Source organism: Delphinapterus leucas, chromosome 7 (genome assembly GCF_059928025.1).
Source record: "Delphinapterus leucas isolate spDelLeu-1000000601 "Yukka" chromosome 7, BTC_Dleu_Yukka2, whole genome shotgun sequence".
NCBI lineage: Eukaryota > Metazoa > Chordata > Mammalia > Artiodactyla > Monodontidae > Delphinapterus > Delphinapterus leucas.
In genome coordinates, this window is record NC_143135.1 from 77,302,964 (window position 1) to 77,330,619 (window position 27,656).

General features: G+C 34.6%; 2 protein-coding genes across 2 annotated transcripts in view; one reads left to right on the top strand and one right to left on the bottom strand.

The window, feature by feature from the left end:
- Positions 1-1,411: 1,411 nt before the first annotated feature.
- On the bottom strand, positions 1,412-17,325 carry ANGPTL5 (angiopoietin like 5). Its single transcript, XM_022562070.2, is given in 8 exon segments — positions 1,412-2,207; positions 5,444-5,629; positions 7,714-7,834; positions 9,468-9,568; positions 11,787-11,880; positions 12,770-12,873; positions 14,738-14,882; positions 17,080-17,325. Coding segments are annotated over 8 exon segments (1,167 nt in total). The 5' UTR covers positions 17,176-17,325; the 3' UTR covers positions 1,412-1,887.
- Positions 17,326-21,943: 4,618 nt separating this feature from the next.
- Positions 21,944-27,656, top strand: part of CEP126 (centrosomal protein 126) — a 92,084-nt gene continuing 86,371 nt past the window's right edge. Inside the window, 1 exon segment of the mRNA XM_089915877.1 lies at positions 21,944-22,265. Coding sequence (XP_089772003.1) covers positions 22,138-22,265 — 128 coding nt within the window. The 5' untranslated portion in view covers positions 21,944-22,137.

The following is a 27,656-nucleotide window of genomic DNA, read 5'->3' on the forward strand; positions in this document are numbered from 1 at the left end:
GACCATTTATCCAGAGAAGTCCTCAGATTCTGAAAGAATGAATCTACAATGATGTCATGTAGACCTTGGGTATGATACTCCAATCTTTTATGCTTACTTCTAAGAGATGTGGGCATGGTGTTGGGATAATAGAGGGCAAAAAAGGAACCATTGTCTTGATACTTCTCCCAAGGTTAAGGTCACTTCATTTCTGGAAGTCTGAAGCTCAGGATTATTAACCAAAATATAGCTTCTCCTTTGCAGTGGGGGTTGAGGCCTCTTAGTACTTTCACACTTTCTCATAAGGCATCCTGGGGGCCATTGTCTCTTACCCATTCAAAGTCAAATACATCTTCTTATTCCCAAACCCAGAGAAATTAAAATTTCTTGCTTTTGTCTGGGTCTGTCATTCCCTTAACATCCCAACATTTATTCCCACTCTGCTTTTACCCTCAGTATCTCCATAACCTTTATGGTAGGGTAAAAATGTGAAGCCCTTAGACCTTGCAGTACAATAAAGGAGATTCCCCTGTATAGGACCAAGAATTTCAAGGTCCAGAATCCACACATTAGACGTAGCTTGCTGAGTAGCAAAATTATTTCCTTAATTGTATATAAATTTGTTTCTGGTACTCATATCACTGCAGGCAGTGAACCTACAGTTCTCTGCTCCTGCAACCTAGTAGACATCTTACCCCAATGTTAAGACACAGAACCTCAACTGCGCCTCTATGAGATGGACGGGAAGCCATGGGGAACCATGCTCAACCATTTGCAACTGTATCCTCTCTATAATCTGTACACGGTTTATTCACTGCTTGGTGAGGAGATCAAAGTGAAAGCAATCTTGAAAGGTGACCATGTCATTTTTGCTCATCCCTGAACTCAGATCAGGTTCTATGTTCTGATCAAACTAAGCCCTCTGCTGTACTCAGATAACTCACCGTGATCTCTGTACCCTCATATGTATTTTTAATTCAGACCTCCTCCCACCTCACTTTTCAGCTACTTCTACCCACTGTATAACCCTAACTCTGGACAAAGTACTTTTCCACTCAACCCTAATTTTCTTAATTAACTGAATATGGTCTAGCACATTCCTTGCTGTGTTTTCCCATGGAAGCCTTACCACTCCAACTCCTTCCAACTTCCTAAAAAAAGCTTGCTCCTAGAGCCACCTCTAGACCAGTGATTCATTGTTTTTTCTCCTTCATTTAAAGCTCATACCATTCCTATTGCCTTAAAAAGAGTTAGTTAGGATATAAATGTGTTTTAGGATGCAACTGATCAGTATGCAAATGTATAGTAAGTTCATTACAAATAAGAATAAACTTATTAACCACAATAAAATAGGAAAACAAGAAGGACTTTATTTTTGCAGCAAACTCTTATTACCTGTAAAATATTATGGAATCACCTGGAAATAGTAAGGTTTTCAAACTATGTGAAGTTTATATATTAATCTGCACAAAATTATTCCTTGTAATTGTCTTCAACAGAAATTATCTGTAGATTATATATTTAGCCATTTCAAATAAATATAGAAATAAATATAACACTTTCTTTAATTTTCCTAATAATGCACTATGGTTTATATGTTTTAAAGAAAAGGGAAAATTTTTTAAAAGGACAACAGACTACAGGTAGACAGGTTGCAATACACTCAAAACAAATTTTATTACATATTGTTAATATAATTAGTAGTAAAAGCATACATTGAACCATGTTTTCCTTTATAAAACTCTACAAAATTAAAGATTTCTATTTAGACTCATAATACCTAGATGTCACCTATGGTTAAATTTTGGCTAATATGCTTGAAACACTCAGTAAAAAGAGAAACTATGTAAAATTGTTTATATATTATCAAAAATAACTGTGGAACACTCATTACAATTTAAAATGAGATTACTTAAAATATGGGTTGTAAATTCTTCTAATTTTCATTGAAACAGATTTAATCTTGACAGGTGAGTTGTTTTTGGTCCATGTGCCCCATCGAATTCCAGTTGCAAGCAATTTTCCAGGGAAGTAATGAATGCCATTCAGATTTGCGAGACCACACTGGTTGAACCACCAGCCGGTATTGTTACTGAGGTGGCTGCAGCTCTTCACAGGCTGACCATTGATGAAGCATACAGGGCGACATCCATCATTATCAACATCTGATGTGCTAAAAGGCATTGCGTTTTGATTATCTTCTTTTCTGAAACCCCGGAATGCATCACCTAGGTAAAATAGATTTTTTTAATGACGAAATTTAAAGGCATTTTTTGTAATTTTAATCAACCTTTACCAACCCATTATGCAAAAGCATTACATTCCAGAACTAAGGTTTAAATTATATTTTAATAGGTATTATATTAAAATCTCTCCTCCGGGTGCAATATGCCAAAATCTGGTAATAAATTCCTCAACATGATAGGCATGTTTAAGTAGACGTTTGTCGGGACAAATTATGTTGGTCTGTGATGGCCTAGGAAAACTTTGCATATTATCAGTTAATAAATTGAAAACTATTAAATCATTGCATAATTGTATGAAAGGACCAAACAGTAGCAGTATAAATTGAATGATAGTTTCCTTCATATGCTTTAAAAACTAAATCCCATCCCTTACCCCTGGTAACCAGGGGTAATGTGCTCTCCATTTCTACAATTTTGTCATTCCAATTATTTCATATAAATAGGCTCAGAATATGTAAACATGAATAAGTGGACATTCGATATAAAATCACAAATCACAAAATGGAAGCTTGGCTGTGTAGACAGAAGCAGATAATTTAGGTCAAAAATATGGTGTATAAACCTGTCATACTTTGGGGAAGAATAATATGGTAATTGGTAATTTAGGGAAAGAAAATAATTTACACACAAATTTTTATACCAGTACCATTTTACATCACTTTAGATAGAGAGGTATGGATGAAAGTGAAACCTCTACCTTTCAGGAACAAATTTATAACTGCAAAAGTTGTTTGATTTTATTTAGTGGCCACCAAGTTTGTATTAAATGCCCAATGCCCTCAAGAAAAAAATCAGCTATACCACTGAGGTATGTCTTTTCTTCATGGCTCTCCATATGATATGCACACTAATTGGATAGTAGTTAAAACACCACCATATTTTAGAGACTTACATTGGACATTCTATGTATGGTATCCCTGATAGTCACAGTAATCTTTAAAGATTAAGTATCTTGGCCAAGGCAACCTGGCTAACTAAGTAGCAGGGGTAGAAGTCATGTTTGTTTGTTTCTTTTAAACCATATAAATAAAAGATTCTAATTAGTCCCATTGTACTTAGATTTCACTTATAGATAAAATTTGCTAAGATGTTTGAAACACTAAGTAAAAGTGAAGCTATGTAAAATCTTTGAAGAATTCAAAGCCCACGTTTGTTTCATTATGTTCCAAATGTTTGGCATCTTTTGAGATGTCTTTGAGGAACCTGGAGAACTTCACTAATGGTAGTGGCCTATCCTGTACCCCAGCCCTGTCTCTGACCATGCACTTCATAGGAACAAAATGCCAAAATTGCACATATTTGCAGGGAGAATATCATTTTCAATACCACATGGTGCAAAACCTTTCAGAAGTTCAAATGAGAAAGACAACACTTATGGAGCATTGCCTAAATTATATGATCCCTCCACAGATACTCTCCCTGGTTAAGTCCAACCATCAGAAGGATCATACATTATATGAGCTCCTCAATGGATTATATTTAATAATTTACTCTAAAAATATAATGCATAGGTCTATTTTTAAAGAAATGGCCCATTAAAACTCACTGTTACGTTTTCTGTCCGAGTGTAATTAGAAAACATGACACTTTGTTTTCGCTAAGAACCCAGAGAAATATCTCTTAAGTTTTAGAACCAGGACAATGTGTCCTCATGGAACAACTGTGCTCCTCAAATGTTCAAATTTCATATTTCTATTTTTGCTCTGAGCTCAAAGTCAAATGTCTGGCTCACCTCTACCAAATACCTGATCATACTTAACTATACTGCTATCTTTACATTCTTTTGACATCTTTTTCTTTATCTTGATTATATTATGTGATCAACATTTGAAAGTTACTTAACAACTTTATTGGGAAAAGGCAGAATAAGGCATGACAAAATTTGAGGCTTCCAAAGAAAAAATTCTTGTCATTATAAATTGTATCCTCTAATGAGATCCTAGTCATCTTCTAGAGAAATCCCACATAAACTTTTCCTAACATTGTATGTTCCATATTTAGATAGTTCTTTACTCTTTTAGAGATGAAGCCTCAAAAATTATATAACTCCTTAAAATTGTCCCTATATGTCAATATTTAAATTTCAGACTTTTACTTAATATCCTAAGTCTAAACCCCCTCAGATATCAGAGATTCCATCCATACCAGACAACTTCTCATGCCCAGTAATTTTCCTCCCTCTGTGCCTTGACTCAAGCTGCTCTGTTTGCCAACATTCATTTGCCAAAAGCCTATCCATTCCTCCAAGTACAGATCAGTGATTCTCAACTATAAGGATGCCAACATATCCATCTAGTGAATACAAATACCTGGGCCCAAACTTACTGAATCAGATTCTGCATGAGTATGTACTTTCACAAAGCACCCCAGGTTGACTCTACCATTAATTCTTTGTTGAAAACTACCCTTCTCTGGATGTAATCCATTGGAATCATTCTTTCTCTTTAGCCCCCAAAGCTCTATCGGTATTCTGTGTTTTCAGTTTTATTTAATCTCCCTCTCTATATTGTGATCAGTTAAAGAACTGGGAACATAACTCATTCATTTTTGGATTTCTAACACTAAACATACCTAATGAACAAGTACAATGATGAGCAATGAACAGGAGAGCTGAATTTAGTATTAACTCAAGTTAAAAATATCAGCATTAAAATATGAATTTAATATCAAGTATTTTGAAGTTCTAAAAATTTAACTTTTTTAGAAATGAGTAGATGTACTGAGATATAGCCAAAAAAAAGAAAAAAACCCCACTAAACTAGTTGTTCTATCAACCTGGGTCCTTGCCCTTGCTCAGATGTGATGAGCTGGGACTCTTGGGCAAGTCACTTAATCTTTCAGGTTTCTTAACCTGCAGAGTGAGAAGAGTGAAGATCAGCTCTAACATTCTATGACTTCTAAACACCAGCCTCTCAGTACATGAAAATGTAAATAATGCCTTCCCAGCCTGCCCCACAGATTTGCTATCTAAATAATCAATTGTGATTACATATGGCAAAATTGTTTTAAAGTGTATAAAGCACTTCAAAATCACAAGGTGATGCAACCATCATAGCAGAGTTTCATAACTCAAGACTTAGCCAGTTTTCTCATTCCTAACCTATTCTGTTATCAGTTATGTGTCATATACCAAAAGAAATGCATTACTTTTATCTTCATCTAATATTGAGTCAGCTATATTTAAATCTTTTGGGTAATTTTAGGAAAAAAAAACTTACCAGCATTTCCCGAATATCGTCCCTAGTGCATTTTAAAAAATCTTGTTTCATCCTCTAGCCAAAAATTATCATATGATGCATAAGCGAATGTGTCATCTTCAGATTCCAGTGCCACATACAGCATAAAACTGGTATTCTTCTGATTCACTATGTAAAAAATCTTTTTCAGCCCTAGCCAAAATTCACCTGTTTAAAAAAAAATGCTTTTTTAAATATATTTTAATACAAGTTAGAATAACCCTTTGTTATTAAGTCTTTGGCTTTGCTTAGTGTTTCAATAACTCCAAGATGGCACACATAAATTATTTGAGAGACTAGATTGCCCTGGTTCAAATTATCAGTGTTTGCCTAATTTACCAAAACATATATATATGTGTATCTTCCCACTTCTACTTTACTAGACTTGGGATAACTAGTCTCTGTTTCATTTTTTTATCTCCCCAAATTAAATTCAAAAATTCATTTAAAGATCATGTAAAAAGTCAAGTTTTACCTTAAGGCATGTCAACAAAAAATGAGTTCAAATATTATGGCAGGTAACAAAATGATGTGTACCAGTAAGTATAAGAGGTTTAGCCTCCAAATCAGCAACTCCTAAAGAAATATTTTCTGAAAATGCTCAGTAGAAATTATTTTTTCTGTCTTTGAGAATAATGTTTTGTGAACAAATATTTCTTTGTTGTAATGAAGCTCATCAGTTACCTATGAATGAAGACATAATGTAGCAACACTGGAGCATACTCAGGTTAAGGGTCAATATTTTCAAGATGATTATAGATCCAAGATGGATTATTGAACTCCTTAATTCAGACTGCATTCTTCTTGCATGTTCTAGCCAATGACTTTCTACCTCCCTCTACCCACTGTGGCATAACCTAAATGTAGACACTCCTGCTCTGAAGTATATCCCTCTGCTTGAATCACGAAATTACTGAAGGAAGTAAGGATCTAGTCAAAACAAACTTCAAGAGTTGGGAGACAATGTGACAGAATTCAAATCTTAAAACTATAGGTAAGATACTAAGTCACTCTCCAGGCCTTACAGGGGCATTTTAGCTACATACCCACTTAGAACTGAAAAGTATTCTGAAGAAATACTGGAAGAAAGGGGGTATAGGAAGTAAAAAAGAAGTACAAGAAGGAAGGTGGGCCTGCTTAGTTTCTCACAGTCTGACACTACAATTTAAGTGTCCTTGCCATCTTTCCCCTCTACCCCAACCTCAGATTTAACTGAACAATACATTTTCCTTAATCCCAAGTTTATTTTTTTTAAATAGGCCAAGTACAAAGCAGTCTGCTTATGTGAAGTATACCTTCCTGAAGACATTTTTTGTCAAAACTCAGATAATTTTCCCATGGACATAAGCATTAAGTAAGGAAGATAACAACTTAGAGCCTGCAGATCTATGACAGCTCAATTCAGAAGGCAGCCCTTACTGGAAAATTGGAGGTAATGCTGAGAAAACACAAGTATTTCAAATGCATTCCATAGCATGGCAGCTATTTGGCCTTACTTATGACATTTTATTACATTTCATGTCCCTTCTAACATCATTGGCATGCTGTAGGGTTTTTAGCAGTAGGACAAACACCACCACTTATTAAATCCTTGGATGACATTATTATGGGATGTTAAAGACTCTAAATTATAACAACAATAACTTAAAATAAGAGCATGAAAATGATCAAAGTCACCTGCAAATGTTCCAATTAATGTAAAATTCTGCAGGGTTCAGAAATACTGGTGCTTCTATTCACCCGCAAAAGTTGATGCTGCCATTTGGTAATAACGTGAACAGATTTTACAGTTCACCTGGGGTTTACATTTTCCAAGTTTTGAGCATAGTGATTTTTACTGACATTTACATAATTTGAATTCCTACAGCTATGGACCTCAATTCTCTATTTCATTTGCTTATGTAGACACAACACAAATCTCAAGAATTTCAAGGTCCCTGCTCATTCAGGTTTTCATTCTACAAATAGTTATTGAGTATCTGCCAGAATTCTGCTGGGAGCATAGTCAATGCTTAATAAATAACACAATTTAGAATTTTCACTCAAATCATATTTCAACTAAAAATAAAGATTTTCATATCTCAACTGAAGACCTATTTATTTTAAGTAATTTGGCATATAACCGGAGGGTAATTTGTCATATTTTTATATTCACAAGGATTTGCTATTTTTACTATTTGACCAATAGAGACAGAGTCCATAGGCATATTGTCAAAAAGAAGAAAAAAGAGGAGAAATAAATAAAATTTGACCTAAAAGGTCACCAAATCCATCCAGATAGTCGCACCATAACCTTTGGAAGTCAATTATCCCATCGATCCTTTTCTGTATCACAGTCCATCCACCTCCTCTGTAATCCATGTCACACATTACCTAAAATAAACCCAGAAAACACAAAAATAATATAATATTATTTTCATTCTTTTATATAAAACTCATACTTCACCCTTAAAGCCTAGAGAAAGAGAAGATACTTCCACTGAAAGTTTCAATGCAACTGTATGTCATTAATGTATTCAGATTTTTAAAAAATCTCTAGAAATAATACTGTTTATTATAAAACAAACCTAACTGTGGTCCTTGTATCAGTCATTTTTTTAACATATGTGTTTGTAGCATTTTAAGGTTACCCTCTTATTCCTCAACTCCATAAATATTTTTCAGTTGAGTAATAACTGTACCAATCTGATATGGCAGAGTGATGTATTTCTTTATAAATTAACTTTTCCTTTTAATTAAAACACTGATTTTTTAAAAAACAGTGTTAAATGTGCCTGTGTACCTGTCTTTGATTGCTTTTTTCCTCCAAAAGCCTGGAAGGCCTGTGTTCAGACTGGGATTTTCAGACAGAAAGGCATGATTTGTGCCCCATCTCAGCAGGCACTCATAGGTGCATCTGTGGCGCTCTGTTAAATGCCTCTAAGAGGACAACCGTAGGGGACCCATAGAAGTGACACAGCGAGAAAATCTGACCAATCCTCCCCATCAGAAACTTCCCACACACAGACAGAAAAAGGCAGTGTGGAGGAAGTTAGGGAACCAACACTTTCCCACAAAAGAGGTAATTATGCATCCCACTCTTCACAAAATTAGAAGCCTTCCCTTTCCACATCTGTTCAGGTCCATTTTTGAATCTGTAGGTGAAGTAATTTAGGTAACTTAAAATTATTTCCCACTTAATTCCCAATTTTTGACATCCTGTCAATAGATGTCAAAAAATAACATTAGTAACTCTGAGACGAGAAACTGGTTTAGAAAATATATTTTAATATTTTAATAAAGACAATAAGGTATGATATTGATATTATAAATTTCTTATGCACAAAAAAGTAACCAGAAAATTATATATATATAATTTTTATATATTATATATACTATATGTAATATAGTAACATTATAATACTAATTTTAATAACACAATTTCTAGTAGAACTTTCTTCTAGAAATCATGGTATAGAACTACTAAGGATAAATATGAGTAATTTATTTTATTTGATTTAAGAAATGGATCAGCTTCTCAATCTGTCTCACAATTCAGTGAAAGGATTTTTTAATTATTAATTTTTTATACAATCACAAAAAATCACTTATCATCCAAAGAAAGTATAACCAAGTGTAGGAAGAGAAACTAAAGTATTTTTAGCAAGCCCCAAGGCAAAGCACACAATTATTTTTTAATATCCATAAGCTAATTCAAGCAAGTAAGTATTTATTTTGCATAGTTCTGCCTACTGTAAGGATAATATAAGATCTTGCACCAAATGGATTTACTTTAAAGAGTGTAACCATGAACACTCAAATAGAAAAGTGAAAGACCCTCTAGTTCTTTTATTGGTTTGTGGTTTGGGCAAAGAATTCCAGAAAACAAAAATTTTGAAACTGGAACTTATACTGATTTATTTTAAAATTTTTAAGAAAAAATAAAATATTAAAACAATTAAAATTCTAATATTATTTAAATAAATTAGATGCCTATCCTATTCCATATAATAAGGGAAAACTTTACCTCAAATGGGTAACTAGATCCTTCTGGGTGGATTATATACAAACCGCTTGGTGTTTTAGTGACAGAACCAATGGTATCTTTAATATCAGTACAATCTAAACCTAGAAAAGTAAAATTAGTTATTTAGGATATTTCCACATATACATTTAAGACAATCATTTTATAAAAGAAAATTGACAGTGCTATCTGAAATTATTATTATTAAAATGTTCAGTAATGATGATGATTTTAACTTTTTGAAAATGAAAAATTATCTCAACTTTAGAAATAAGAAGGAACTAGATAGGTGGAGGAACTGGGATTGAATAAGTTATGCTGCAATAAACCTTCACTAATAACTAACTCACTGTTATTGATTAGTATTCCATTTGGTATCAACATTTATTTAATATATTTTATGATTATGCATTCTCTTGTCCAATAAATAATGCCCTTTCAGAAATCTAGGCTTATTTGGGGAACATAATATGCAACAGAAATCTGTGTGAATGAGGAGGAGAAAATCCAAAGGAATAAGTAGATTAATTACTATTGACACATCCTTTCTCCACTATTTGAAATTTCAGAGATTCTGGTGTTTTGGGGCCCACCATTACAAGCAGGCAAAGGGAGAGGAAGGGGAAATCACTTTCTTCACCAGAGAAAATGATGCTGAGGCTAGAGCCTGCTCTGTTCACAATAGCTAGAACTGTAGCAGTCTATAATCACCTTCTCTTAAGCACTCTCCTTTCTAGGCGATTGTAAATATATTATGTAGATATGATATTATAGTTTACACTTTGTGTTATCTTTTATGTAGATATGTATGTAGATATGATGTTATAGTTTACTTTACTTTGTGTTATCTTTTATAAATGTGATAAAACAAATTCAACCCTTACAGCATCAGTTAGTTACCAAGAGAACAAACACATGAAAGCCTGATACTTCAGAACCAGAAGCTTGGGTTAGATTCCTATACTAATATTTACTAGCCAGAACTACTTTTCTTCATGTGCAATATTGTTATAATAATAATACTATCTACTTCATAGTGTTATTCTGACGATTTACATAGTAAGACATTATATCAATATAAAGCACTTAGCACAGTGCCTAGCGCACAGTAAACATGCAGAAAATCTCATCTACAAAAAGTTAGCTATAAAAAATTGTTTGCTTTCCCCTTCACTTCTAGAAGATATAGATTTGTTGCCTTTCTTCTGAATTGCTAAGAGACATTTTCATGATAACTTTATGCTCAGAGATATGATAATAGAAGTTTACAATGAAGGACTAATCTGAGTTGGAATATCTGCTTTGCCATCACCATCCAAATAAATATGAACAGGTTATTCAGATGTTTCTGGGCTCCATATTCCTTATCTGATGATGAAGATCATCATAGCAAATGCTTATACTGTCTTACTATGCATCAAGCAATATTTTAGGAGCTTTTGGTGTATTTATTCATTTAATCCTCATAAGAACCATATGAGGTAGGTACTATCAGTTTACTGATGAGGAAACTGATATCAAGGAAACAGTGGATGAGGGGTTTGAAGACAGGTGATCTGACACCAGAGTCCATGCTCATAACCACCATGTTACACTACCTACCTACACTACTCACTTATGGAAAATAAATGAGATATAATAGAATAACAAAAAATAACATGTGAAAGTTCCTGTCATAGTACCTGACACATAGGTGATTCTCAGTAACAGTTTATTTCCTTCTCTTTGTAAGGAAAAAAGAAAGATCATTCACTAGGCTGTCAATAAATATTTACTTGCTTGGAACTTTTTGTTATTAATTCACAACTGTAAGATATATAGGGTACTTTTCTTAGAAACCCATGACTTTAGGAATTACTATATATTGTTTTAGTATAAACAGTGCTAAATTCCACTTTCTTTTGTCTTAAGTTTCTTTTACTTTTCAAATTTTATGTCCCAATTTGAAACATCTCAAACATGTTAAAAATAGTTTTTACAGGTGGGAGGAATTCTGAGACCTTCTTTTCTTCTAGCTGAAGATTGATTATTAATATTAAAATGTAAAAGGAGAGCCTGAATTCAGTTACATAAAACTATGCTATTTTCAACAGATTCAGAATATCTGTATACAGCCATAGCTTTCAAATGGTCAGAAAAGCTTCCCAATTCAGGAAAGTACACATTGTCTGGGTTGAAATTTGGCAGGTATTACTCCTCCAGTCTGTTAGATGATAATGAGCTGTATTTTTTAAACAAAAGTTCTAAATGCTCCAACCTGTCCAGGAAATTTTTAAGCAATAAAAGACAAGTATGAAAAGGGTGAAATACCAAAGTTCTCACCATGTGACTGAACTGGTCTGTGAGGAAAAGTATCCAGCTGTTTTCTAAAAACTTCTGTAGTCAAAATGAGAACTCGATTCATGAGCTCATTAACCTAAACACACATGCATACATTTAAGCAAATTTATATTTGAACAAAACTCTCTTAGCTGAATTTTATAAGTGATATCTCTAAGCCTCTTATAAATCCGGCTTTGAAATATATATAATGTCCATTTTTCTTTTGAATTCCTTACTGCTCTAAGCAGTAAAGAAAAGCATTACTAAATAGCAATCATTAAATTGAGTACTGTTTTCCTCCTACACATTGCTTTCATCTGCCCAGTTCTGCATTTGACTGCTCTTGCAGATCTGTTCTTTGTATCTTGCCTGCTTCTTTGCTGTAGTTTCTTATCTGATCTCCCTGTCTCCTCCCTCTGCTCTTCCTCAAGTCATCCTCCTCACTAGCTGTCAATCTAATCATCGCATTTCCCTGCTCAGACACTTCAATGACTCCTTGGTGTGGCATGAGTTAGCTCCTATTTCTTTAAGTCAGTTTTCCTTATACACCTCAACCTCACCAGCCACTCCACCCCTGCACCACTTCAAGCAGTTCCCCAGAATGGAAGGTCCTACTCTTCTTACCCCACATTTGTGACCTTTGAAGCATTTATCCATCTTTCATGATTCAGTTCATAATCTCTGTCATCTGGGAACACTTCTCATAGCTCAGATATTGAATCTCTTTGGTGCATCTTTCTGACAGCAGTCACAACATTTTCAATACATTTTTCTGCTCTCTTAGACTGTATAAGCTTTAAGTGAAGATCTTTTTTTGTTGTTATTGCTTTCTGTTTGCCTGAGGCTTACTATGGTGCCTCTAACATAGTAGGCGCTAAATAGATGTATGGACTTTAATGCATTAAAAAATTAAACAATTATACCTCTAGCTAAGTATATCAATGTACACATACAATAACAACACAATTCTAAAAAATCCATACCTGATTAGATAAATAATCCAAGGAAGCTTGCTGCTCATCCATCATATTTCTTAGTAGTTTTTTGGTACTTCGTGTATAAGAAACAATAGAATTTTGCAAATTTCCTTAAATCATAACAAAATGTGTTTGCTAAATATTATTTTGTTATAGAAAACAATTACAGTGAAAAATAATTTCAAAATGATTTTGGATAAATATGTAACAATAAAGCTCAATCTAATACATAGAATTGCATATTCTAGTTAGTACTTTTTTGTTTAACTCAGGATTATCCAAGAAAACAATTATTTCAATACCTCGCAATGAAAGTATGCTTCCTAATAATTTAGATTACCCCCAAATAAGTTAATCTGATATAAATGCGAGACAACATTCTGAATATCAATTCTCACTTTATAAGATGAGAGGTACAGAAGCACGAGGTCCAAGACTCATCAATTCTTACTACATAAGAAAGTAAAAGGCAATAATTCCATATCATGTAAGTTAATTTTAAAAGTAAATCTTTCTTTAAATTTTTTCCATTAATGCTATATTTTTATATAAACAAATTACAAACACACATACATATATACTCATAATAAATCTTAGTCAAAAGTTTTAGCTGGTTGGTTTCTGGTTAAACTTTTACTATGTATTTTTGTTTTTATTTTAAAACAATCTTACTTATAGAATAGTTTCCAGAACAGTATGAAGAACTTTTTCTTAATTCTTTTGAGCATGCCACCATGATGCCCCTGGATACTTCAGTGTGTTTTTCTTACACCAAAGACATTCTCCCCAACACAGCCATAAAAATCAGGAAATAAACATTGACTACCATGTACTTCTCAGATTTTATCCAAGTTTATTCAGTTATACTGATGATGTCCTTTACAACAAAAGGAGTCACACATTATGGCATACATTATTCTTTTAAAAATCATTTATTTCTATGTTCCTAACTTTTACTCTAGCAGTAGAATCACATTAATAATTCATGGTATTTTAAAATATACCTCATCCAGCTTCATCTCTCATTTTTACTTTCAGTCTCTCACTTTCTATTAGATACTCCCTGGATTTAGACATCTGTCTTAATGGATCTAAAGCCACACTCATAGGTTTGAGAAGCCTGAGATACCTGTGTTACACATAGAATTAAACACAATAAAGTGAGCTTTTTATACTTTCTGACCTAGGAGTTACAGTCCTATAAGAACTGGATCAGAACCTCCTCCCTTTCTGATCCCCTGGCTCATTTCACCGCCTATGTACATATAAATAGATCATGAAAATTACTGCACTATTACTAGTTTTAAACAAAAATGGAGATTTAAAAACTTTTTATTTTTTATGCTTTGCTACATAAATTCGCTGTGAATTTGTATTATATCTATTGTAGCATTTACTCAATATTAGTGAATTCCTTCTCAAAACTCAGGTGAAATTTGCCATTTGTTCAGACGGAAGTAAGAAAATAGTGCTAGGTGAATTGATACCATCAGTGCGTTGTGGCTCGCCCCTTCCCTCGGTGGCTAGTTGGTGTCACTGGGCCATATTATACAAAAGAAGGATTTGTTCATTTACCAAACACTTACGAAGCACCTACTATGTGCCAAACACATAAAACTCCTGGCCTAGGATGATCAGGATATATATAAAATGACCCACATAAATGCTAAGGTATATTTTTCCATCTCTACCCTAGAAATAATAAATCATATACCTGTATAATTGTGGGGGGGGAGGTTTTTTGTTCTGTTTTGTTTGCGGTACGCGGGCTTCTCACTGTTGTGGCCTCTCCCGTTGCGGAGCACAGGCTCCGGACGCGCAGGCCCAGCGGCCATGGCTTACGGGCCCAGCCACTCCGCGGCATGTGGGATCTTCCCGGACCGGGGCATGAACCCGTGTCCCCTGCATCGGCAGGCGGACTCTCAACCACTGCGCCACCAGGGAAGCCCAATTGTGGTTATTTTTAATACTTACTACACATGAAATGTTTTTCTTCTCGTGTAATTTTAGTTTTAACATCACATGATTCCTCACAATCTTCTTTATAAACAGTAGCATTACTTTTACTTTCACCTTTTGCATTAGATTCATCTTCTACAATGTTAACTACTGGAGAATCCTTTATATTAAAAAAAATAGAAATAAGAAAAAATATATGAAATATGTTATATTACCTAATATGTCATAAATAAGAAGAGTGTAGAAAAAAAGATGAGATTTCAGGGCATATACAAGGATGATCATTAGAAAAAAACATAATTAACTGGTTAGTTCAAACTTCCACAAATAAACCTTATGGGTAAATTCTAGGTATGAACAATAAATATATGTTAATTCATTATTTTTGCTCTCTTTTTTTCTTCTCCAATTCCAAAAGGAATCATTTAGGGTCTACGTTCTCGTGTGGTGGCTCTATGGCCTTGACCTTTAACTTTTACACATTTCCATGTGCGATATAGTTCTGACCATCCCTCTTCCAGAAATTGTGCAATTTGAAGTTCTTTGAATGGGTACTAAGAAGGTTCCCTGAGATGCCTACAACATTTCTATGCCAAAAACACTTTCTGCCACTAGTTATTAGGAATCGTGGTTTGGGGAAAATGTGCAGGAGAATTGTCGCTTTTGTATAAGCTAAAGTATTTACAGATTTGAAAGGTAAAGTATGCATAGATTTAAAAGGTACCACTGAATATTTAAAAAGGATACCCAACAAGGACCTACTGTATAGCACAGAGAACTCTGTTCAGTGTTATGTGGCAGCCTGGATGGGAGGGGAGTCTGAGGGAGAAGGGATACGTGTATATGTATGGCTGAGTCACTTTGCTGTGCAACTGAAACTATCACAATATTGTTAATCGGCTATACTCCAATATAAAATAAAAAGTTAAAAAAATTTTTTTAAAAAGGTAGCAGTGATAACAGAAAAAAAGCACGGAATTTTGCTTTGCAAAATCAACAACAGATATCATTTTAAAAAGCCAGCAACCGTATATATAGAATGGATAAACAACAAGGTCCTACTGTGTAGCACAGGGAACTATATTCAATATCCTGTAATAAACCATAATGGAAAAGAATATGAAAAAAGATATATATATATATTCAGTTACATATGTATAACTGAATCACTTTGCTATACAGCAGAAATTAACACAACATTGTAAATCAACTACACTTCAATAAAATAAATTTTTTAAAAATTAAATTTAACTTAAAAAGCCAACAACCAACTACAAACCTGTGATTGCTAGTGGGGAGAAGGAAGGAGAAAGGTGCAAGATGGGGTAGGAGATTAAAAAGTACTAACTACTATTCAAAAAGAAAAAAGAAAGAAAGCCAATTACAGATGTCATTCCAAAGGTATCTATTCTTGTTGGCACACTACTGGTTTTTTTAATGTTAAAACATCCTTTGGTATAAGTTATGTGATTTAGAATAACTCTGTAATTTAAAGAGAATAATAACAAGCTTTGTCCTCTTTGACCTGGATATTGAGAGAAAGGTAAAGAGCTAATCACAATATAAAAGATATTTGCCCAAAAAGATGCTTACATTTTGTTACATAGATCTACTTTTAACTTTTTGCTCTTTCCCCTAAACTCCTATAATAATTGACATAGTAGATGTTTTCAAAAACTTAGGTTACAACTATATTTTTTAGATCTAAATAAGATTCTTAAATTTTTAGTATAGAGAATTGTTATTAATATTTCTGTAGCTTTTTTAGAATTTATTCTTGCTTCAACTTTGGAATTTAGTATTGATACAGTGGTAAATACATTTTATAACATTTAAAAATTATAAGCCAACATTTAAATGTATAGAGATTCAAATCACAATCTACTCATAGTATTACATACACTATCTTAGCTATCAATCACTCTGACATTGTTTTGAATAAAATTTTCTAATTTTAAAATTTAACATTTCCTAGGTAACCAGTCACAAGACTATATTTGAAGTATGAAAGTTTCTAGAATAGTTTTTTTTTAAGCAAAGTGAATTTTTTTACTACCTACCAGATATTTCATTATTAAAGTTAACTGGAAAGTTGTTGGCTAGTTTTTAACCAAGGCCTGCAATTTCTTTAACAATTTTTCACAAGAAATGTATTAAGAGTCAACTTCAGTTTATGGTTTCCTAAGTTTAAAAGTAATATTATTTAAGCATAAGTCTCAGCATTTCTAAATAAACACTTTAATTTTCCCATAAATTATATTGAGTACTGTAATTAATCTTTTCAAACATCTAATATATATCTTGAAAACTATATAATCATGCTTTCCTAGCTGAAATAATATTGCTGAAATTCTTACCGTAGAATGATGAACACAGTTACCTTGTATAACTTCTCCATAAGTAAAAATACATAGATTTAAAAACAAGAGTGAAGCTTGGAAAAGATAAATCATATTTTTCTTGGTTGGAGAAATGAAAATTTTCTTCAAATATCAGTCAGCTCTGTGTGGAAAGAACTCTAGTACACAGAGTCTTCAGTCAAAATTTTCTGGAAGGTGTACAACAAAAACAGAAGCCAGTACTTACTAGTTTCCATGCCCTCATTTGAAACACCCTTCATATGAGAAACAAGGTAGCCTCTAGAGATCCAGTCATTTTAAGTTATACAAACCTTTTCTATCACTACATGCCTGCATTGTAAATCCATGCTTTTGGAATACAGGCAGTAGCCAGCCAGCTAGGTAGCTAAATCAAGTAAGCAAGCAAGAATTTATAGCATCATCTAGTTTTTATGTCACATTTTTTTTTTTTTTGCCCTTAGGAAAAAATACCTTTGATAAGGTATAACTCTATAATTGCAAACCAGTTTGCATAAAAATAGTAAAAAAGTAGAAATGAGTGATGTAGAGGGAAGAATATTACATTGGAACTATTTCTACAAAATACTAAGTAGAAATTTAATCAGTGTGGACACCCAGAGCAGATAATTCAGACTTAAAATATGTTTGCAACTGAATTTAGCTATCAGTGATGGTCACATTAACCACATAATGCCAAATTTCTAGGACTCTAATTGATTTATATGTTTTACATCAATAGTGTCAAAACTTCAAAAATTGTGACTATAAGGGGACTATTGTTATTGAAAATTACCACTCTCTGAAAGTTGATAGATCAATGTCTGTGATGAATTTTCAAATTCTCCATGATAGTGGCTCCTGTTTTTCACCACTTAAGCATGCCTAAGTCTTCACTATCCTAAAATTAAGATTTTCCTGAGTCTTGCTTCCTATTCAAGGTATTATTTTATCCATTTCCTTTCCTAGCCCAAGAACAACAGGGCAGAGATCATAGTTTTTATGGTACTTGCATAGTGATTGGTATGGTATAGGCACTAGGATATCAATTAATGAAGTAATATCTTAAACAAATTATCTATTTTCTGACTTTACATCCTCACGCACTATTTAAATGCAAACACTCTTATCTCTTATTCTACTGAAAATTTCTCAGTTTCTCCAGTGAGGCAGCTTGGGTGGGGGTTGGGAGTGCTGGCTCTGGTACCAGAATGCCTGGGTGAATCTTGACTCACCACTCCCTTGCTCTGGAAACTTGGGCAAAATTACCTAATATCACTATAGCTTACTTTCTTTGTAGAATGAGGATTGTTGTGTGGATTCAGTTATTTAATATATGTAAGCACTTAGCACAGTGCAAGAGACACGACAAGTACTCAAGTGTTAAGTGGTATAATTATTATTTTTTTTATTATTATCATCATTATTATTTGACTTGCTCTAAAATACAGTTCTAACATTGCTGGCAATATTGATGACCTTTAAAATCTATATTAGAACTAGACGAGTATGTATCTTTAATCTTAAATTTCTAGTTGACGTCTCATAAAATTGAAAAGAAGATGGCAGAACTTTAGCAATTTTAAATCAGTCAGACATTAATATACTTTATTCTTTCACAGCATGCCCAGAGACAAATTCAGGAAATTCTTACTTGAGCAAGAAAATACTTCAACAGAAAAAGTAATAGCCTCAGCAAGAAAATACTTCAGCAGAAGAAAAAATAGCCTCAGCCAAGATGAAAGTGAAAGCTCAAGAAATTGTCCATCACATGCTGCCTCACATAATTCACAATGTTATTTATAATGGTATCCAAATTAGATAAATTACGTGAACATGTTTTGTAAACATAAATTGGTTATTATATTTTCTTTTGTAAACAAAACATCATTAACAATTTCTGAAACCATGTTAATGAAGTTGGGTGTCTAATAGGCATCTCACATTTAACATATTTGAAACCTAAATCTTATTCTTTCTCCCACCCTCAACCTACTCCTCCCCATTTTAGGAAATGGCAATACACTTTAGGCAGTTGGTTCCAGCTCCAAATCTGAGAGTCACATTTGACACTTTTTTAAAAAATTCCACTCACTTGCCACAACCATGCATCAACACATCTTACTGGCTCAAGTTTAAAATCTGGAAGACTTCTTGCCACCTCTATTACTACCATCCTAGTCCAAGCCGCCATAATCTCTCACCCAGCCTACCATTACAACATTCAATCAAGTCTCGTTTCTAGCCTTATCGACTGTAGCCTAGTTTCTCCATAGCCACTAGAGTGATCCTTTTGAAAGATTAAATTAGATCTTACTCTCCTACTCAAAAGTCTCCAATGGCTTTCCCTCCACTGGAAGCTGGATTTTATATTAATCCCTTGTATACTACATAAGTCTCCACTGCACTAGAAGGATATCCCCCATGCACTGTTCCAATTTCAAGTCCTAGCACACTTCCCCTACCCCACTCTTTTCTAGATACAGTGGTCTTCTTGCTGTTCCTTGAACATATCAAATAAAATTCTGCCCTCAGAGCCTTTTGTATTTAAAGTACCCACTGCTTCTAGATAATATTCTTCATCCAAATATTTGAGTGGCAACCTTCTTTCTTCATTCAGACCTCTGCCCTAATTTCCCTTCCTTGGAGGCCTTCCCTGAGCACCTTATCTAAAATAGAACTGACATCAGTCTCTATCCCTCTATACTACTCCATTTTTCCTCATAGCACTTTTCACTACCTCATATATTCTAGTAGGAAAGAAAAATAAATGTAAGCTTAATGAGCATAGGGACTTTGAAGTTTTGCTCACTACTGTATCCCAGCACCTAGAAAGTGCTTGGCACATAGTAGGTGCTCAATATTTATTTCCTTCATAAAAGAATGAATTATTTTATGGTTTTTGAAGTGTGAAAAGTTAACCATTATATTTAATTCATATGTCTCTTTAAAAAAATAGAGAGACTTTAATGTAATACTCTTTTTTATTGCTTAAATCATACTTATCTTTCCTGCCAAGAGAAAAAACTTATGTCTCAAATTATCTTTCTATTATCCAAATATCTAATCTTAAAGCCTTTTTTTTAGAATCAATACAACTTAATAAAGGACTGTACAACTTAAATAAAACATGAAAAACCTGCTTAAAATTTTGAAGAAAGAAATAAATAATTTAAAGGTGAAAAAATAGATCTGTAATTTTTTAAAAAGTTGGTAACATTGTGTTTAAATTTTCTTTTTTCTTGGGTATCATTGTAAAGCAATATTTGAATGAAGAATGATTATAAGAGTAAACATCTGTAAGCAACTAAGAAACCAAGTTATGCTTCTTAATGCTAATACACCATGTGACAAAGCAATAAGGTGACTATGAGTGATGAGATATCAAATTAATAATATAGAAAAAACTAGACTTTCAGGAAGGCTAACCATGCCCAAATACTTCAAACAGTAAGCACAACCTTCTCATTTTTATTTGCACTTTACACTGCCCTACTTTGCTTACTCTCTCTCAAATTGGCCCTGGAGAAACAGACTTGTGATGATAGCAGTGGGAATAGAATCAACTTAAATTCCTGTGACTAGGCCAGTTAAAAATTTGCAAAGATAGCTAATCATCCCAGTATACACATTTAGCCTTTCTTTGTCAAGATTATCTATTCTACCCTCTTGGCATGGTCCTGAAGGGGGCTTATGTGTTTTGTGTTTTAACTCAAAACTGGATTTGTTGTGGCACTTTTGAATCTCAGTCACCAGAACACATTCCAATTTGAGTCATTGTATCCAACTTTGCAAAAACTCTGTTTTAAATAGCTTCAACTGGAAAAGTTTATTATTTGAACTCTAAAAATGAACAAATTGATTCACAAAGACAGAGGCATTTGAATGGTGGGCGAGTGATTTTTATTCTGTTTGTACATTCTGCTTCCAATCTGGGAGTTTTTTCCACACAAAAAGAAAGAAAGAAAAAACAAAAAAACCTGGCTGAAATACAGTCAGAATTTATATGTACTTTTAAAATGAACTCCAAAAAGGAGTTTCAGCCTTTTTTCAAATTTTTACTTGCAAAACCACTAAACCTGGTGGCTAAAATATCCAATTTTCCATAAGAGCTTGAAACAATTTCAATATGATGATCTCTTTTGGCATATCTTCCCAGGAGATTACTGAATTAAATCTGCACTACTTTCCTGGCCGCCGATGATCTATTTCCAGAATCTGGCAGCAAGGCTGGCACCATTAAAAGCCTTTGAAATGCGACGTAGGGAAATGGCAAGGAGGACGACTTGCAGACGGAATGGCAGAAGCGTCAGGGAGTGAGTGAGAGAATGTAGAGAAAGGAAATTTCCACTCCACAAAGCCTTTTAAAAGAGATGGTGTTTGGGGATAGTGATGCTCCAGAAAGACACAACTCAAACCCCACAGCAGGACTCGGTAGTTAAACAACAAATCCTACCCTGAATTATCCCCGAGGCAATCATTTCAGAATCCCCACGGTGGCGTTTGCCTGTATCTGAAGATTCTGCGTCTCACTGTCTTTCATCACTCTCAATACCCTCACGAAAACATCATCATAAAAACGGAGGTAGAACGGAGTCAGGCTCCGAGGAACAAGTCAGCTCCGCATTCCTGCGAAGACTTCCGTCCCTGAGGATGCTAGGGTTCCCGGCCGCCGCCCGCAGTCAGCTCAGAGGGGTGGGGGGGAGTAGGCGGTAGTCCGCTCCTCCTATTGGCTGCCTCTGGCGCCCCGCCCCCACACCCTGGTAGCCGTCGCGAAGGACGCGGCGTCGGTTGGCTGTCAACATGGCGGAGGCGTTGGGGTCGCGGCCGCCACCTCTGACATTGCCAGGCAAGGTCGCCGCTGCTGCAGCTGCCGGCGCCACCACAGCCAAGAGCGCCACTGTGCGTGAACCGGAGCTGCCGCGGCCAACCTTCCCGCCGCAGTGACGCGGGGCCTGAGAGACGGAGTGCAGGGAGGGGCGGAGGAGGATGAAGCCGGAGCTGCCATGAGGGAGGCTCTAGGGGCGAGCCGAGAGGCGGCGCTGAGGTGAATGAAGGATGATGACCGGGAGGCCCGGAGCCCGGAGCGCGGTCTCGAGACTGGGCACTGAATCCTCGGACACCCGCGTCAGAGCCCCCCTCAGCCCTCGGTTGAGCGGCGGGCGTCACCGACCTGGCGCTTACCTGTATCCTTCCAGCCGTGGCTGCCGGCGTAGCGATGTTGGAAGCGGGGCCCATCTTTTTTCCCATTAGATTCCCATTATCACAGATGCAAGGTGATAGAAACTAGCTAGTCATCTTAGTGCGGATATTTGATTCAGTAACTGTCGTTGCTCCCCTTAAACCTGAAATACCATTTTATCCTATTCTAGGACCGCTTTCCCGGCCACCTTGTTATCTCACCCCCATTCAACTTTGGTGTAAATTTTTTGTGAGTTTTCAAATAGATCAACCGTGTGTTCTATGGGGATTGTTTTGTCTTCTAGAGTTATGCCATTATGCTCTTTACTTCATATTATCCACACCCTGATTAAGCATGCTGCTTGGAGAAAAGAATTCCACAAATAGGTAAAATGTTTTGCTCTCCTGAAACAGTCCGTTTTAACAGTTAACCTAGCACTTCCCTAATTTATTTACCAGAGCTGCTAAAGCCTAACACAGTTGGTTAATTTGTTTTCCATCCTCTGCCCAGGCTGTTGTCAGAGAGACAACAGACAGAAAATTAGAAGCAAAGGACCCGGAGGCTTCGCACTGGATTATCTCTGACCTGTCCCTAAGAATTGGTCTAGCCCACCTTTGAGATTGCTGTTGGTTGCATTGTAGAAAATTGAAAGAGTTTTGTTTTCAAAATATGTAAACCATGTTTATTCCTTCAGAGAATGTTATGATAATTAAAGTGTAACCTTTGTATTCTCAAAGGACTTGGTTGGTAGTGATGGTGCTGTATAATCATCTTCATTCTTGTCAGAGAATGGAGTGTCTTCACTTTTCAAGTTAAACCCCATTTTCTTATCCTTATTGTCTTCCACTTCTGGGATGTTGCACTTTTAAAAGCAAGTCAATCAATTTTCATTTAGTGCCTGCTCTTTAACTAGGTGCTTGGGATACAACTCTAGTGAGGAAGACAGATATGTACAAAGCTTAACTGATGGTAAAATATCCCCCCCTCTGATCATGCTTTCCTCAAGCTTTTAACCCTTCTGTCTTTTCTTTCTTTAGTCAACTTCTCAGAAACCCTAACCGCAATAGCAGCTTCTAATTCTTTTCATCTATTCATTATTAACTCCATTCACTTTAGCTTTTGCCCTTACTACTTCTCAAAACTGTCCTCGCTCAAGAAGTAATCTGAAATAAACTGTATTGCTTTCTGTATGGATTTGATTCTGTCCCCTTGACATTGTATTTTCTTGGACCCCGAACTCCTATTACACCGACTCTGATTTATAGCTAAATCAGAAAATAGGAAAGCACTGTAAGTGGCTCATTGACAAAGTGTATCTTTCCATCATTTTCATTAGTGAAATGGTCATAAACTTAATATTTTTAAATTTATGAGGTATGAATATTGATACAACAAAGGAAATATTTGTAAATAAATTCAGCAGTACCTCAAATGAACAAAACCAAATAGACATAATTCCAGAATTATGTTGGTTTCCTATAAAGAAATGTATTGCTAAAAATATACTTGAATTATAAATATATAGTTAAAATTAAGAAAGTTGTAGATGATCATTTCAATAGATGTCCAGAGCTTTGCTAAAATCCAACAACTTTTGCTAGTATGTGTGTATATATATGCATCTGTATGTATATATAAGTATATATACTTTTTGCTAGTTTATATATATATATATATTTGCTAGTATATATAAAATTAGTATATATATTTAAATTGGGATAGAGGAATTCTTTTGAACGTAATAAAGACTATGACACTAAATCAAGAATATCATTATGTTACTAGTTGGAGAAACACTTAAGCACCTTTTGTATTATTTTGGATGTTCTTAGTATCTGTAATGTTTCATATTGGATACCTGGTACAAAGTAGGTATGCAAATTTATTGAATTAATGACTAAATTTAAAAAATGAACTGCAGACTTTAAATAAGCAAGTGGCTTGGTAAAATTTCTACATGTGATTTCCAAATATGAATTCAATACTCAGAGGCCATCCAGCTTTCTGTTGAAGTTCTCTCACTCAAGTTAGAATTCCCTGACTCTAAAGGCAAGGAACAAAACCTTAAGTTCATCTAATTAAAATTAGCTGAAGTTCTATAATTTCAATTTCTTAAAATAATTCAAATATATATAGAAATAGAATAAAAAAGTGAAGTTCTTTCATGTCCCCTTCACACTATGCCTCTTATTTTCTCATAAATATCTCCAGTCTTTTCCCCTTGCATTTTATCCTAGCCCCCACTTTGCCTCTCTTTATTCCCTACCCAGTTTACACCCTATTCTTAATTATCTACACATATTCTCTCACCAACATCCTTGGTTCTTTGCACTCCTATTCTTCCTCAACCACCCAGTAACTACTACAACCCTATTTCTCTACTCCTTCGCTCCTTCAATGCTGTCAGAGAAAAAATCACAAAACCGCTACAGCTTGATGGTTTCCAGCTTCACCAGAACAAGAACAGGGTTCTCTCTTGTTCCTCTTAATTAGTTTCTGTGGCAGATCTTGATCACCTCCCGTCACTCGCAGTAGACTGTCTTACTACAATACTTCATAAGAGAATGGATGCCATGAACTCCCTCAGGTCCCTCCCAACAAACAACACAAACCTTACTCCCATCACCACCCTCAATCCCCTACCCTGTTTTTATTCCAGGCTCACTGATGGGATATCACTTTTACTGTAGAAGGTGAATCCATTCACTTGTGCCCTATTTTCATCACCTCTCTTCTCAGTAACCCTGGATTGTAAATTATCCTCTCTCTCTCTTACAATTTACTTACAACTTTTGTCAAATAGCCTTCTTTCCCTACAGCCTGTAAACATGCTCTGGTCTTAACTATCCTTAAAACTAACAATCAAACCCTTTTAACTGTGTTCTAATATCTCCTGTCTCCTTAGTCAAACCTCTAAAAAATTATAGTCTAAATTCACCATCTCTATCTTGAGTCACATTTTACACTAAATTCCAAAATATGCTTGAACTGATAAAAAGGGTAAATATAAAAATAAGTACAAAATCATAAAGGAAAACTGACAGAAAATAGAACTTCAACACTTTCATAGTTTGAAGGTATAGTAACTTTACCTTTTGAAAAGAAAGAATCAATTTCAAGTGAAAAATATCTCAAAGATAACTCATTAATTTAAAACTTCAGTGTAAGGGGAAATTGTATAATTAAATAAAACAAATTATCTGGGGAAAATACTTGTAGTAACTATGATAGAGGTTAATATTTACACTATTCTATCTCTATTGAATTTACTGAAATTGATTTTTTAAATGACATTCTCAATAGATAAATGTCCAGTGACTCTGAACTAACGATTCACCAAAGAGGAAAATAAAAATTAGTTGCCCAACATGGCAATTATTCTATTTTGCTAATACATACATAATAAAACATGACTTTCCATTCGGTCTTTCTATAAAAAAAGTACTACCTTATGCTCGTGAGGTGTAGAAACTCATGTTCATATATTTCTAATGACATGTAGATTTATAGAACCCTTTTAGAAACCAATTTGTCTGTGAGGCACTAAAAGCTATAAAAATGTGTATACCTTTTGTCCTAGTTTATCTACTGAGAATTTTCTCCAAGGAAGTCATTCAGTAAGCTTTTATTAAGCCATTACCATATTCTAAGCACCATGCCAGGCATTGGAGTTACAGAAATACAGAGGAGACACATATGACGTACCCATGAGGGTGTCAAGTCATCCAGTGAGGGTTAGAAAAAGCTTCACAGGGGAGGGACTTCTTGAGGTGTCCCTGAAAGGATGAGTAGAATTAGCCAGCAAGTGCCAAAAGATAATGGCATGCTACATCATGGCTTGTTCTGTTAATAAGTATCTTAGTATGGCTGAGCATCGGAGACATGCAGGGAAATGTTGAAAAATGAAGTTGAAAAAACAGACCAGATTATAAAATGCTGTATATTCCAAGAAATTTTTAATGCATCATGAAGGTGATAGGGAGATTTTAGAGAATAGCAAAGAATGAGAAACCCAGTTAGATTTCTGTTTAGCTGGTTTTGTGGAGGTTCAAATGGAGGACGGCAAGTTTAGGAGTACTGTAATAAGATGAGTTAGAAGACTACTGAAGTAGTCCAGGCAAGGGATTTAGAACATCTGAGCCAAGTCTGTGGAGAGGTACAGAGAAGAAGAAAAAGAATCTGGATGGCTCTAATAAACTTGACAAGAATATGGGTTATATGATTCATAGTTATTAGTGATGGTAACATATTTAAAACAACCTAAATGAGCTACAATTAGAAAAAGACTAAATTGGGAGAAGAAGAGATGAGGATGAGGTGGGGTAGATTAGGCTATGCTTTTAAATTATAATCATTATGTATTACGTGCCCGTAGTATTCTTGGGTTTGTTGTTGGTTGGTTATTTTACTGTTAAATATATAAAAATTACCTTCCTTTGAACAAGTATTTAACAGTGATTCTTATGGAAATATCTTACCTTTACAACACAGCTTGTATGAAAAATAAAAGTTTAACCAGCCATCTAATATTTTTTAAATTTGGATACCATACTTTGAAGAGATGCAAAGGCAGCGGTATTTTTTACAACTCAGCAGGCAATATTATACATGTATTATATATAATACGTGTGTATATTATATAGAGTAAGAGACATTTAATTAAATCTAACAATATATAGTTGTCAGAACATTATTACAAATGTTACATTTGTGATTTTCTTTATGTTCCTGTGGTGAGACTTCAAGCATGTTAAACAGAGAACAGAATTATCTCCACATGCATCATAGTCCTGCATATTTCTCACCTGAGCCAAAGCAATGTCTCCCTTTTCTCCCCCGACAATGTTGCTCTTGGGTACCCTGAAAGGAAGTTGCACTTTCCTCCACTGCCATGTTGTGACTTCGTAGTTAGCCATCTTGTTAAAGTCTGACTCCTTCTAATAAAGTACTCTATTAGAAGAGAACAAGCTAAATCTTTAGCTGTTTCTATGCTAACAAAAAAAACCAAAAAACAGGTTGCTTCCCTTTCTGTTTCATTTTTATAAATCCTTCAAAAGAAACTTTAAGTAAAAATATTGTGTGTGAGTGCGTGTATTTGTTTATGGTGAGGTAGTGCAAAATTTTTAATACAGGTAAATTATGAGCAATGGCATAAAAATGGTTAAATAGCAACATAATTGAAAGCTCCCATTAGCAAAGTTTCAAATGACCAAAAAGTTCAAATAGACGTGCTTGTTTTGAAATATATAAGGTTTTTTTTACTGTGTTGATGCTGAAGCACTGCAGGATCCTAAAATTAACACATTTTGAATTAACAACTTATGTATAGCATAATTTATTATTTAATGTATTTCTTATATTCTGTTTTACCATTAATATTTATGACATATAAAAA